At 48.1% G+C, this 14,651-nt stretch overlaps 1 protein-coding gene across 4 annotated transcripts in view; it reads left to right on the top strand.

The window, feature by feature from the left end:
- LOC110484542 (mitogen-activated protein kinase kinase kinase 3) overlaps window positions 1–14,651 on the top strand; it is a 79,302-nt gene that overhangs the window by 45,697 nt on the left and 18,954 nt on the right. For 3 of the 4 annotated variants that reach the window (XM_021555283.3, XM_085563128.1, XM_085563134.1), the window contains 4 exons: window positions 375–418; window positions 1,409–1,508; window positions 6,505–6,618; window positions 8,131–8,242. In XM_021555283.3, the coding sequence (XP_021410958.1) occupies window positions 375–418; window positions 1,409–1,508; window positions 6,505–6,618; window positions 8,131–8,242 (370 nt within the window). The remainder of the gene's footprint in view (window positions 1–374; window positions 419–1,408; window positions 1,509–6,504; window positions 6,619–8,130; window positions 8,243–14,651) is intronic. The other variant, XM_085563140.1, reaches the window with a different exon arrangement.

Below are 14,651 nucleotides of genomic sequence, written 5' to 3'. Positions count from 1 at the left end.
ACTGGGGTGAAATCATGGGAAGCACTGAAGGTGGACAGGCATCAGACATTTGCCATATTGGCCTCTTTGATAATAGTGCCTTGCTCCCAAGAGTTCAGAACAATTTTCAGCTTTATGAATTAATTTTGTTAAAACTAACAGTTATAGAGGTGAGTGTTTTCTTGCTTACAGAAGAACTTACGTTTTGACAAGCACATTCCTCAGCAATGTGGCGTGTCCCCAAAGGCTGCAAGTCCACCAGGCAGCTTGGCTTAAATAAACCAGATGCCTTACAGAGTTAGGAGAGTCTCCCTGAGAACTCCTGTTAGCTTTGGGTCTATGGGTCAATCCAGGATGCAGTTTGGGACCTCACCATTCTTTGCTTTTTCTTTCAGCAGCGAAGTGTCAGGATCAAGTTTGAGTATGAAGGAGAGAAAAGGTAGGTACCTACTTCCGTCCCCTGTGAATACAGAAACAAATTACCTTTTCCACCCAACACTGTCCTGCTGACTTCAGCCAGCTGCAGCTGAGCTCACAGCAGAATTAATTCCCCTAAAATCAGCTGCACTTTTATATACAAGATCCCTGCCTCATTATCCCATTTGCCACAAGAAGCTCCTGGGATTTGCACGCAGGGAAAATGGTTCCAAGCTGGAAGTCATTAAATGCCTTTTTTACCAGGGACATTGGGTGCACACTGGGATCCTTTTCTCTTGTTAATTCTTGAGCCCTGCTGAACCACAGTGGAGCTGGAACTCTACAGAAATGTGTCCTTTGATTAGCAGTCCATGACACTTACTTAAGATAACCAGATTTTGGGCATGGGTCCCATAAAAATAGGGCTGGGAGTTAAAGCTTGTCCGCCCTTCCCTGCTTGACATTTTCATGGAATCACCTCTGCTTGGTGACTGTGACAGGGCAGGGCACAGGCTGATGGTCCAAGGTGCATGTTAAAGCCAAAGAAAATTTAAGTAGTGTTATTTTAGGGTTAGACTGTACCTGCTGTAAGTACCTCTAGAGGTGCTGTGTGTGATGCTACAGGAGAGTCACAGGATGCCAAACTGCATCATCCCCATTTCAGCCCTCCTCCCTGTTCAGAGCCTCTTGCTGAAAACTGTGATAATACATCACTGACCATTGCCTGATCTGGGCTTTCTCCAGTGGAGGGCTGCTGGACTTCCTTTTTTTCCACCTGTACTCACACTGGAGGGAGGAGAAGAGGAGCTGCACAAAGATTTTTGGTAGATATTTTTGCAGGGTAGTCAAGTCCCCTCTTGGGCACAGCAGAGGAGCAGCATTTCTGTGAGTGTAAAGGCAAGGAGCTTTGTGATGGAATACAAGTCCTTTTTTCTGTACTGTCAGTCAAATCCCAAATTCCAGTATGCTCCTGCTAAACTGAGACTGTTGTTGTGTTTGTTTGTGTACACAGGATTATCCAGTTTCCAAGACCAGTCAAATTCAAGGAAGTGGTGCAGAAGGTCACGGACGCTTTTGGGCAGACGATGGACTTGGTCTGTGTGAACAATGAGGTACTCTTCTCCTCACTGCTGAGGGGCAGCTTTGGGCTGCCTGCTGCCAACTTCAGAATTGAGCAGTGGCTTGTTCTGAAGGCCCTGATTTTGTGTTTTACTTGGATGTGAAGAAAAACAACCTTATTTTATGGTTCCCACCTAGTGAATGCATAAGGGCTGTTGTCCTGACACAGCTCAGATGGATTCTCAGCCTCCAAGCCAGGATTTTCCTTTGTCAAAATTATTTCAAGTAAAGCCTGTTACACAGGAACGTTGTCTTTTCCCCAGAACAAAAGATCCCCCTCACTCCATCGGGATGTGAAGTCTTCCCACCTCGGGGGCAGTTGCAGGAGCGTGAAGTGCAGAGCAGGAGGGACAGTGGTGCTCACACAGTGTTCTTTTATCTAGCACTGACTTTGTCTCATCCAAACCCCCAGCACGACCTGCACGTTCTTGTGGCTGGGTCTGCAGTGAAATGTGCATCACTGAACGTTCCTCCAGCAGCCCCTGTGGCCACATAAAAGCAGCCAAGAAAACCTCCCTCTGCAATCCTTGCATTTTAGGGCTAGGAGGTCTTTCTCCTCCATCATTCATCACATTGGCCTCTGTGGTTTTCCCACTTTTGAGCCCAGTACTGTGTGTGAAAGGAGGGTCCTGCTCAGGGCTGTTAGCAGAAGGGGGAAATCCTTGGCATCTCTTTTGGTGTTTTCTTGTGAGGCATCTGCAGCCACTGGACTCTCAGGGTGGGTTTGGCTTTGGGAAGGAGGAGAGAGCCAAATGGTAAAGAGGTGGGCTTTGAAACACAGATCCTTTTGGATCTGTCCTGATAGGTGGCTTGTTCAAGTATTAATTGCAGATGACCTGCAGCCTTTGATTAAAGTATGAATGGAGAGAGAGGTCCTGAAGAGACCTTTCTTCTATTTTTTCCCCCCATTTATTATTTTCTCCCTTCTGTTTCAATAGAGATTTGCTCCACAAAGAAAGTTCCTATTCTTTTACAATAGGTACCTCATGATACCAAAGTGTCCACTGGGTTTTGTCTTTGAATGCAGTCAGGTTTCTAATCTTGGGCATTCTTTGACAGCCCTCTTGGGAAAAGCCTGCCATTGAATTCTCCAGGAATGACTCATTTCATTCCAGGTTTCTTCCCACTGGAAGAGGATTTATTTCCAACAACAGCAAACAGAAGCTTAAATAATTCATTTTATCCCATGTTAGAGACTGTCTTTCTGGGCATGTGCACAGCACATAGCAGGGCCATGAGCAGGCCTTTGGGTACTCCTGATTTCTTAGGCCAGTGCTTTGTTTTTCCTACACTTAAAAGTTCCACTTTGTGAGAACCCACAGCTTTGGGAAGATGTCTGAAGAGCAGTAATTCAGGGTTGTTGTTCTGGAAACGCTATAAACAGACAAGAGGAATCTTTGGGGTCATAGCCTGCACACACATGTGGCGACACTGCAGCATCTGGCTCCTGGGTCAGGGTTTTGGGTGTTGTGACTGCAAGTTTCAGAGGGGACATGGCCACAGAGTCATTGCAGTTAAATATTTCACCCTGTCTTTATGCCCCAGGGGAGCTGTGCAGTAATTCTTCGCTGCCATCAGACACCTCTCTTGCAGTGGCACCTTGTAGACCAAATATAGACTGAGGTCAGCAGGCCCTGCAAAATCTCACTGAGTGGCAGCCCCTGTCCTGGTGGAGGAGGCGTCCTGAAGGCAGGATCAGTGAGATGAGCATGCCAGCTGGGTGGAGCAGGGGCACACATGAATCACATCCTGGTGGGACCATGGAATCAGCAGCCTGGGGCTGGTGTAGATAAGAGCAGGGCCGTGCCATGGGTGTCCCCCATGGGGCATGTCTGTGTTAGTTCTAGGCTGGACTCATCTTTCTGAGGAGTGGGACAGCAAAGCTCAGCCTGGCCAGGGCAGCACAGACACCAGCTTGTGATGTGACCTTGGGCAGAAGTTCACTGAACCTCCATGTGCCACAGCTTCCCTTCTGACCTGCTGCTGTCTCCTCCAAGGCTGCCCCTCAGCATCATTCGGGGAGCTGAGGGAGAGTTAAAGCCTGGGGAAATGGCAGAGGCACCATTATGGAGAGGGAGGGAGGAGATAAAAGCAAATCTAACAAACATTTGTCGAGAATTGTTGATGCCAGTTGGTCCTGCATTGGGCAGGAAGATGAACTAATTGACCTCTCCGATTTTTCCCCAACCCTGTTTCCTACAATTCTTTGGCTTTCTGCAGTGTCTTACAGAGTGAGGTCTGACAGAGCTGCTGTAGTTGGTGAAACCTCACCCTTTGCCCTTACTTTTTCAACCTGCAGAGAGACCTTCAATTCCCCCACTAAAACATCAAGCTCCAGGGGAGGATACTATTTAAAAGCAAGGAAAAAAAATCCAATAAGCTCTGTTTGTGCAACTTCTGTGTAGGTAAACTTTGCTGTTAATCACAGCTACTCAGTCTTTAGATCAAATAAACCCAGTTTCTGGAAATCCACCCTGGCAATTAATTCCAGGGTTTTGCATGAGTCTGTTTTGAGTTTCATGCCTAGCAGATACCTGTTCTTGATAATCATATGTGCCACAGTCTGGCAGCCAAATGGAGCAGCATTTTCTTGCCAGATGTGGGTAATAGGTAAAGCCAAGCTAAATACTGGCTCCAGTCCCTTTTACAAGAGGGCAATTTCTCCCTGATGTTTTTGGCTCCTCTGAAGGAGGCATGCAAACATGTTCATGTTGTGATGTTGGAGAGAGATGGAATGACCTACAGAACATTCTGTTCAGAGCAGCAGCTGGGGGATTGCTCTGAACACTTGTCAAGAGCTCAGTGAAGGGATGGGTGAGCAGTGGGGTTGAGCTTAGAGTTGAGACTCAGATTCTGCTTGGTGGTGAAACTAGGGAGAGCAGCTCTCCACCATTGTCAATTCTCTCTGGGGGTGTGTAGAGGAGGAGCTTTGTCTGCTTGAGGCAGAGCCTTTGTTAACCTCAAAAGGGTTAAGCAGTGTCCCAGGGGAATCTCTCCACCTCTACTGCTTAAGGGAGCAGGCTGAGCACTGCATTTAGGAGACATACTCAGTACCATCTTTGTCTGATGTCTATGGGGAATACAGGTTGTTCACTCAGATAGGATGAGAGGAAATCACAGGATCACAGAATGAGTCAGGTTGGAAGGCACCACAGAGAGTAATCCGGTCCAACCTCCCTTCTTAAGCAGGGTCAAGAAGAGAGAGAAGCACAGGACTGTGTCCAGATGGTTCTGGAATATCCCCAGTAAGGGAGACTCCACAGCCTCTCTGGATAATCCTGAGAGCTCAGTCACTGCACAGAGAAGTTCTGCCTCATGTCTGGGGGGAACTTCCTGGGATCATTCCTGCCCATTCCTCCTGTGCCATTGCTGGACCCCACAGAGCAGGGCTTGGTCCCTGCTCTGAGCCCTTCCTGCAGACAGGCACAGACAGGGATGGGGTCCCCTCTCAGCATCTCCTCTTGAGCCTGAGCAGCTCCAGCTCCTTCAGCCTTCCCTCATGAGGCAGCTGCTCCAATCCCTTCATCTTCCCTGTAGCCTCCGCTGGCCCTGCTGCAGGAGCTCCCTGTGTCTCCTGAGCCAGAGCTGGGCACAACACTCCAGCTGTGGCTCACAGGGCTGGGCAGAGGGGCAGCATCCCTTCCCTGACCTGCTGCACGTGCTCCCAGTGCAGCCCAGGATATCACTGGCCTTCTTGGCCACAAGGTCAGGAGCACACAGCCTGAGGTGTGTTTGCCTACAGGCCAGCAGCCAAACCCTTGGCAACACCCTGGGATCAAAAAGGTTGTCCCAGTTGGCTTGTGAGCATCACCTTGTGTGGCAGCTGCTCCAAGGTGGGTTTGCTGTGGCTGGTGGCAGGAGCTCTGATCACCCAGAGGGCTGAGCCACCTTTCAGGAGTTCTGGGAAGCTGTGGCTCCCAGGGAGAGCCTGCTGGGAGCTGTGGCTGCTCGGTGCCTTTGGTCAGTGGAGTTACAGTGTACTTTGGCACAGGCATGAGAATAACATGTGCTGTGTTGGCCGGATTCGGTGCCCGAGGCAACCTGCAGAGGCTGGGGCCTGTTTGGTATGAGATTAGGCAGAATATCCCGGAATGAGGGGCAAGAAGTTGTGCTTTTAATCTTAGCCCGGGGTGGCAGAAGGCCACAGAGCTCCTCTGAAGTGCAGCTGTGTCTGGCGTTGGAGGCTTTGCAGGCTGTCTGCAGGACATGGTACACCACACAGCAAGGTTGGGAGGGTCAAATTCCCCGTGGAGGTGTGAGGGCAATAGTCTGCCATTTCCCAGGAAAGCATCAGGATTTTTTGCTGCCTGACAGACAGGGTACTGTGTAGTTCTCTGTTCTTATAAAGAGCAGAAGCTGAATTTGTTCTGCTGAGAGTGAAAGAAGTGGTTCTTGGAAGGAGAGCAATGCACACTTTTCACATCAGAAGGGACAATACTTTTATTTGTGGGATGTTCCCGGGTTTCACCTGATGGCCAGGCACTAGGGAGCTGTGACAGTGTGCAGGAACACCGGCTGCAGCAGTAGGGAAGGGCACAAAGCATCTGCCAGAGTTAATCCTTGGGTGCAACTCACTGGTGTCTTGGAGCACCACTGCATGACCATCAACCCAGCAAGAAGTGTGGGGTTATTTTGGGTAGCAGCAGGTCCTGCCTGCAGAATCAGAGCAGCCCCAGAGTAGCGGGCAGCAAACCCGCTGGGTTTATCCCAGCCCTCTCCTTTTCCCACTAGCTGGATTGCTGGTGTGACCTTTAAGCTTTCTCCTTGCAGATGTTGTTTGTTGTGACTTTTTTTTGCATCTGTTCCTCGGTAAATGAGGTCTTGGAAGAAAATATTAGAGCTGGAGGGCACGGGGGCCCCGTTTTCCATTGATTCCTTGGGTTCCTCCCTCACCCCCTGGTTCCCAAGCTGCTCCCTGGAACAATCTGGCTCCTGTTTACCCAAAAGTGTGACATTGCCATCCTCTGGTGCTTGTTTAATCCCTTCCAGCTCCTGATCCCACTGAAATCCCAGGAAGATTTGGACAAAGCCATGGAACAGTTGGAGCTGAGCCCTTCCCTGAAGAGCCTGCGGATCCTTGTGAGCGCTCCAAAGAAAGCGAATGTGAGCCCTTCACCTTCTCTGCTCTTTTGTGTCCGGCTTGTTATTGTGTTGGGGAGTGGAAAAGAGTCTCCTGATGGTGTAGAGCAGAGGGCAGGCTGGTTATGAGGGAGGTCAGCCCTGCTCTGGCTCAGCTGCTCAGAAATCTTCCTGTGATAGTAGCCCAGAGGCTGAGCTCAGCTCCCTCTGGCTCCTGCATCCTGTGAAGGGTTAAATACCAGGCTGACCCTCAAACAAGGTTAAACACTGAGAGGACTCCTTGTGCTTTCTTTCCTAGAGATGCTGCCACCATTCCTTTTCACCTCCCCTCTGTATTCAGGGCAATGCCCTGGCCCTTGCCATGCTGGGTGGCAGCGTGGGGGCTGTTCCCTCCACGTGCTGCAGCAGTGCTAAAGGCTGGGAAGAGCAAACTGGAGAATCCTTCGGTCTCATGCAGATATGTCTGGGTTTTTTCCATCTTTATTTATTTATTAGTTTTTCCTGAGCTCAGTGGTTTTGCAGTTAAGCCTGTTAGCTTGACCTCGCTTGCACAGAGTGTCTTGCCAAAGCACATGTCGTGCTGCCCCGAGCACGGGCTGTAAAGCAAGGGATTTGTAGATGTTGCAACTCTTGTTTCGTCTTTTTATTTCCTAGAAGTACTGGAGAGACTGGGAGTCTTGAAACTCACTTATCCCCATTCTACTGCGGGTGCTCACAGCCCTTGGAGCTTCTCCACTCCTTTTGAGAGGCTTGGGAAGTGCAGGGAGCAGAGTCCCAGGGGAAACTGAGCCTTGAGTTGGGGTTTCCTAAACCCTGGGTGGAAGGGGGGCAATTTGTGGGAGCACAGCAGTACTGCAAGTCAGCTGCTGAGAGCAGAGGAGCCAGGTGGATTCCTGCCTGCCTTTGAGAGCAGCTCCATTTCTTCCTGAAACATGTGGCCATGGTCCTGTGTGTGAGAGCACACAGTTCTGAGGTCATACAGAAAATTATTTCATAAAATCACTGTGCACTGTAACATGTGGTCTTAGAATCTTAGTAAAACCTGGCCACTACCAGGTTACCAGCTGGCTATGCTTTTCTTTGCTCTTCTCTTACCTGTCTTCCTTGACATTCCCCTCTCTGTTCCTCTGCCCTGTTGCAGAGGAACCTGTGCAATGCCTCAGCTGCCACTGGAGTCTAGGGGGCACAGAGGGGTGCTGATTTTGGGATTGCAAGTGTTTTCAGTCCAGTGATCAGTCTCTGCACCTATCTGGAGATAACAGAGTGCAGGAATAGTCTTTTATGTCAAATATCTGTATTTGCCATTATCTGTGAGAGCTTTATCTTATTAGACTGTTTTATTAGCAGATGTGAGTTGTTTGTGAATGGTTTTTGGATCACTCTAGATTACGTGCATGTCTCCTTTCTTTCTCTCTCTTTTTTTTTTTTTTAATAGTTCTTGGGTAATAGGGTCACAGGGAGCCAAATACAGGGTTTCACATGGTGTGTCCACAGGGCTCTGGCCAGTTCTGATCATTCCCTTTGTCTGATTACCAGCTCCTGCAGCCCAACAACAGCAAGCAGCATGAGATGAGGATCTCCAGATCCATGGGTGATATCATGGGATCCCTGTACAAAGACTCCGAGAGGACGCGCAAGTATTCCACAGGTCAGTGAAACACAACCCTGTGTGCTGTTCTGTGCCATTTCAACCTGGCCACCAGCCTCTCCCTCCTTTGTTGCCACAACCCCGTGGGTGTTGCAGTCTGGATGGCCACCCTGCTGTCCCCCAGAGTGACTCAGTGCTGCTCATCCTCAGGCTGAGGAAGAGAGGCTCTGCAGGTTGGGCGAGGCTGTGCTGAGCAGTCACTTTGAGCACAGAAATGAAGAGAATGGGGAGCCTGGGTGTAATTTGGGGGCGGGAAATGCTGTGATAAAAATTTCCAGTTAATTTGATTCCACTGAGGCTTATCAAAGTGAAGAGTGATAATCTGTAGAAAGCCAAAGCTGTTTGAGACTTTTGGTTATTCCTTTAAGTGTGTGCTGTTGTTCTCTGAGTACCTGTCCCCCTTTCTCAGGTGGCAGGATAATGTAGCTGAGTGGGCTCAGGCTCCTTAGCTCCTGGTCTGGGGCCAGCTTTACCACGTAAAGATCAAATAAGAGTCTGTCTGCCACCAGTCTGTTTTTGTGGATGAAATTACACCTGTGGTAGCTGATTCTGGGATTTCTCAGGGGTGTGTGTGCAGTGGTGACATTGCAGAGGAAGGAGAGCATCCCTTTCCTTCAGAGATGCTGGAAGTAGGTACCTGCAACCCCTGAAACCAGGCTGGCAAACTCCTGATCTGCTCTTGCAGCCCTGCAGGGACTAGAGTTGGTTTGTAGCCTTGTGTTGTTTTCCATTTAGTTTTCTGAGCTTGAGTTTATGCTTTCCTTGCTTTCTAAAATTCTCTGAGCTTTTTGAAATCCTGTTGGTCAGCTGTCTGTAGGAGCTTTTGCATTAAGAACTTCAGAGGATTTTGTAGAGAGCAGGGTGCCTTTGTGCAGAGCTGGTAAAGCAGTATAGCAGGAGTGTAATTATTCATATTCCAGCCTGCAGGCAGGATGAATTACTTTTTTCACACAGGGAGTGTTCTCTGCTGTGTCTGTGGGTGCAGGTTATAGGGTAATTTCTACAGATCTTTTTCATTTTCATGCCAGTACTTGCCAGCTGTAGAACTGACAGCCTTGAATAAAGTGGGGCCCTTCTTCAGAAATACACATGGAGAAATACTTAATCCTCTAAAGATCCTCTGTACTTATATGGCAGTAAATACTTCCAAACTCTTCTCTGTGCAACAAATGAGTGTTTTTCTCCAAGGACTTGTCCCTTGTCTGTTTCATAGCTTGTGCTGATAACATATCCTGTGCTTTGCTGCATCTCAGACAAGATGTATAGAAAATGTTCTTCTAGGCCATGCCCAGCTCTCATTGATGCCAGGGGTGGATGGCACATGTGCAAGGGCTCTCCTTGAGCCTGGTGTTTGGATGTACCAGGCTTGTCTTTTTCCTTTTTTCCCTAGTCCAATGGTTTCTGAGAGCTTGGCAGAGTCACTAGATGATCCTGAATGAAATGCACACATAAAGCAGTCTCAGCAGAAAATGCTTGAGCAAAACTTCTCTGCTGCCTTTTTTTTTTTTTTTTTTTTTTTGTACATGTTAGGCTGTTAAAGAGCAAAGAGCTGTGGCACTGGGAGCTGTCACTGATGTGTGAGCCTGAGCAGGATGGGCAGGATTGATTCCATGTGTAGCTTTGCTAGTGGGAAGATGGGTTCTTGCAAAGTTAAGCTTTTCCTACCAACTTTTATTGCCATGCTTTGGCCTGTCCTTCCTGTTTTGGAGCTGCTGGTTCCTCACCAGCTCTGCACCACTGACTGTGAGGTGTCACTGCCTTAAGAATGCCCTGAGCCAAGGCAAGGATGACAAAGGGTGAGATTTCAGCTCTGCAAGGGTGAGAACCTGAGGTACAAATGGATTTTGAGGGAATGCTTGAAGAGCAGAGTGGAGGAATGGACATAATGTGCTGCTTCAGTCAGGTAACGGAGGAGGAGCACTAGGCAGCACCAGCTGTGGGATGCAGAGTGTGCTAATGTTGGGATTTTCAGGTGCTAATGTGCCCAACTCTGAGTTCTTGGCACTTTTATGTGGTCAGGTGGCAAAAGTAACCAGCCCAAGCATCAATCATATCTGTTTCTTTTTCCATGTAAGCCATCATTCTTGCCAAGAGGTTTCAGCAAACCCTCAGCATGACAGCAGAAGGTCGCTCCTCTCTTTGGGTTATCTGGGGTCTGTAAGAAGCTGCTGCAGCTTTGTTTAGGGGGCTCACAATCCAGCAGATGCATTTTTGACCTCCTGAGTCAGAACTGGGCAATCCAGCAGCTGGGCAGAAACTCCAGCAAGCTGAAAGGCAGAGCAGCATCTCAAATGGAGCATAAAACCCAGCGTCAGGGAACAGACAGACAGACATGATGCTGTGTTTTGTTTTCCTGCAGTGGGGATTTCACTGAACTTGGTGCACAGTCAAAAGGCATCCTAAGAGGCTGGGAATTCTGTAGGAGAAACTCTCCTTCCCTTCCAGTCACAGGGCATTTCACAGTGTTTTCCTTCTGCTGTCATCAAAGTGTTTGCTATCAAAAGAGGATCTTAATTCAGTTCAGCTTTTCTCTTGAAACCACATATAAAAGGAGATTTAAAGTGCATTTATAATAAAAGGTAGTTCAGGGTCATGTTCTCCATGTTTCTGAGATGTCTCATGTTTTTCTGCTGACTCTGCCATGTAAACAGCAGTGGAAAATAATAAGACTGTATGTAATTGGCACAAGCACATTGGAAGGGAGGTAGATGTTCTGGGGAAGATTTAGCTATTTTTGCTTCTGCTGGGCAGAAAATGTCTTCATGCCGTGTCCCTGAAAAACCTTATGCAAAGTCAATATTTTCTTCTTTTTTTTTTTTCCCATAAACTTTTTCAGTGGAAATCCCCTTCCAGTTTTTTTTGGTGGCCAGCAAAAGTACAGGGGAGCTTGGACTGAAAAAATAAAACTTTTTGGGTTCTGGATTTTCAGATAGCCGAGGATTGTTTTTATTTACTTTGAAGAAATGCATGTTTCAGAACAGTATCCAAAAATTATTTAACAGACCTATTCCAGTATCACCATTTCAATAGAAACATTTACTAGATGTTTTATTTTACTGTTTTTTCATTAAAAGCCAGGCTGCTGAACCATGGTTTTATGTGCCTGCCAGCTCTCTCCAGACCAGGAGTATTGCAGGAGTTAGGATGGGTGACACCTGCTCTGTTTTGAGAAGAGGAGGAAAATTTATCTATGTGCATCATGCCAGCTGCTTTAAAACTAGAAAGTAGGTTCTGTCTTGCTTATTAATTTAAAAGCACCCTAAATTTGCCTCAAATCAAAATGTAGAAATCCATGCTCAGAAGGATCAGCAAGGAGAGGAGGGAGGCTTGTAGGGATCCCACTGGAAAAGAAGTTAAGGAAGATTTGATCCATCTGCTCACAGCTCCCTGTGACAATCCCAGAGACAGAAATTTCCAGCAGGTTTCTCTCCTTCTCCCGTGCAGCCCTGTCCTGATCCTGGTGTTTCTGCCAGGGCTCAGAGGAGCAGCACATCTTGACGTTGTGTCCCTTGTTCAGGAACGTCATCCCAGGGCTGGGCTCCCTGTGGCTGCAGCTGTGAGTGGTGGCAGCTGCCAGCAAACCCTCCCCAGCTCTGTCTGTGCAGGGGCTTCTCTCCCCTGCTGGATGCTGGTCAGTAGTGGGTGAAGTTTTGGGAAGAGCAGGGGAAGATGAAGCCAGGGAATGCGGGGGCGGAGGGAAGCCAAGCCTGGCACAGGGGAGCTGGCTGTACGTGCAGCACCACGAGCTCTGCACATACTGCATGAAAGGCACTTCTTAAATAAAAATATCAGAAGGGAACATGAAAGGCCCCAGTGGGTGCCAGCAGTGACTCTGAGTCTCCGTGCTGTCCTGGTTCTCTGTCCTGAGGACACACTGTGCTCTCTAGTCAAATCTATGGCTTTACATTCGTGTGTGTAACGTGGAGCAGGAATCCCTCCCCAGAGCACCTTGCTGCAGAGGGTAACTCAGGTCAGCTGCTCAGCCAGGGCCAGCTCTGAGTGCAGGAATCCCAAACAGAGCTGCTGAGATCTGACCAGCACTCTACCTGTACAGAAGTGCCTCCCAGCCAACCCTGTCCCCACTGGAGCTGACATGTTGTCCCACAGACCCCAGGACAGTCCCCTGGGGGCCTCCTCTCCCTGCCTGGTGCTGTTGATGTTTCTTGAGTATTAGGTCAAGTGTGAAGAGCATCTGTGGTGTGTCAAATGGGCACATCTGGGCTTTTCTGTCTGTTTCTTCCTCTGCCTCAGGATGGATTAATCAGCATTATCCAATACATCCAATGTGTTTCCCCACCATGAATTAAGCTTGCCATGAAGTACCAACCACTGTTGCTCTCTTTCTCTGTCCCTTGTTTTCCATTCCTCCTCTCCTCCAGGGATTGTCTGAAGTTTTGTTAACAGAGCAGGATAGGGCTGGAGTGAGGAATCAACCCTGAGCTCCAGAGTTCTGCTACCAGCACTTCCCCATGTTTCTCCCAGGTGGAAGAACAGGCATGGATGCAAAGCAGCAGCAACCAGTGCTCCTGGAGGTGTGAAGCTGCAGAAATTACTTTGGGCAGCATTTCTACCCAAACAGCCTGGCTGAAAAGGGATCTGTTTCACTTCCACATTTTCCAAGCATGCAAAAGCCTAAGCACTTTGTTTAATTTCCTTACCTGCTGGGAAATAGCTGGTGTCTTATCCCCTTTTAAAGTTTTTGGCAGGAAATGGGGCTCTGGAAGGTCAAATACAGCTGATCTGTTGCTGGGAGTAGTTGCTGCAGGCAAAGGCTTAATGGGAGATCATGGGAAGTCTTTGTGCTTGTGATAAATCTGGTTTAACTCCCTGGGTTCAGAGTCAAACAGGCCATGTACAGATCTTTGTAAAATCATAGCCAGAGGTTTTCTGGATAGCAAGTGGGTTGTTGGAGCAAGATATTGCAGTAGTGCATGAGCAGATCCACACCTCATTGCAGCAGTAACAGAAATGCTCAGCAGAGCTAAGATGCAGCAGTTACACCTCACTAAATCCTGCAGCAGCTTTTTGGGGCAAGAGCCACCCAAATGTCCTTGTGCTGCATTCCAGATTGACATCTGCTAAGCAAACCAGGGGCTGCTGATGCAGTGATTTATTCAGGGTGTCTGAACTTCTCAACAGTTAAAAGTTTATTTATTTATCTTCAAAGAGAGGATGCTGTACTTCCCAACTGGTTTTGTTTTAGGGCTGGTGGAAAGCCAGTTCGTTATGAGTGCTGCAGCACTCAAGAGTTTCTCTCCTCTTGATCTTGGCATTACTTCAGTTGGAGTTTTTTCACTGTGTTCTTATCCTGCAGGAAATCTATGAAGGAGAAAATAGGAAGAAGAAAAAAAAAGTAACTCAAAGCCATATGACTTTTATTTTTAAAGTCTAAGCAAGGAGTTAGAAAGAAGGTGCAGCATGGGACAGACAAATCTATGTGTTTGGTGTAAATCCAGCAAAAAGGCATGATTTAATGATCTTTAATGCTGGTGTGACACTGTTAACATGCACAGCTCCTGATGTGTATCTGGTTAAGTGAAAGGTGGGAACTGGGGCTGGTAGTGTTGATCATGCAGATGGATTTATTCCAGAGATACATCTGGCACAGTAGCTGCCATGCAGAAGAGGCAGAAGTGCTGTGCTGATAGATCAGTGTTGAGTTTCCATGATGGGATAGGCCCCCTCCCAGTACCCTTCTCTTGTGCTCAGCCCTGGGCATGTTGTTAGCAAATGGTGGGAATGAACCACAAAAGAGTGACACAAAATGTGAGGAAACACTTCTGCACTTCTGCATGTGCTTTCTATCTCCTCAAGGATGTGTGCTTTTCAGAAGTCTGCATGAAAACAAGTTGTTGTGTTGTGTGAAGGCTCACACTGTACGATGCCAGCTGAAGCTCCAGCACGGATCACACGGATCTCTGTCAGCAATTCCTTGCCATGGAGTGGTGACAGCCCAGGGATGGAGGGGAGGGACTGCAGGCAGTCAAACAGAGCCAAGGCTGTGCAGCTGGGCCAGACCAGGGCTGGAAAAGGCACAAGGTTAGAGTGGATTTGGGGGAATAAACAGAAGGAATGTAACAACTTCATAAAGAAGCTGTGGGGTTCTCTCCCAGGTGCAAAATGGAAATCACCTTCTGCTAAATGAGCCCTGTAAGGGATCCAGTGGAAACTTTGCTGTCTGTGCATAGGATGCACAGGATAGAGGCTCTGGGGTTATAGACAGGAGAGACAATTCCCTTGGCCCAAAATGGGACAAATCAATCCAATAGGTCATTCCTGCCCTGGAGGTTTTGGATTTGAGGGCTGGTTTTCCTTTGTCTTTTCTTTCTTGTAGGGAAAAGGGATATTTGAGTGCAAGTTCTTTTCCATATAACAAGTGTTGCAGTGATGTTGCACTGACCAAAGCTGG

The sequence above is a fragment of the Lonchura striata genome, chromosome 2 (genome assembly GCF_050655825.1).
Source record: "Lonchura striata isolate lonStrDom1 chromosome 2, ASM5065582v1, whole genome shotgun sequence".
Classification (NCBI taxonomy): domain Eukaryota; kingdom Metazoa; phylum Chordata; class Aves; order Passeriformes; family Estrildidae; genus Lonchura; species Lonchura striata.
The sequence above is the reverse complement of the archived record's forward strand: the minus strand, read 5'-3'. Positions and strand labels throughout refer to the sequence as shown.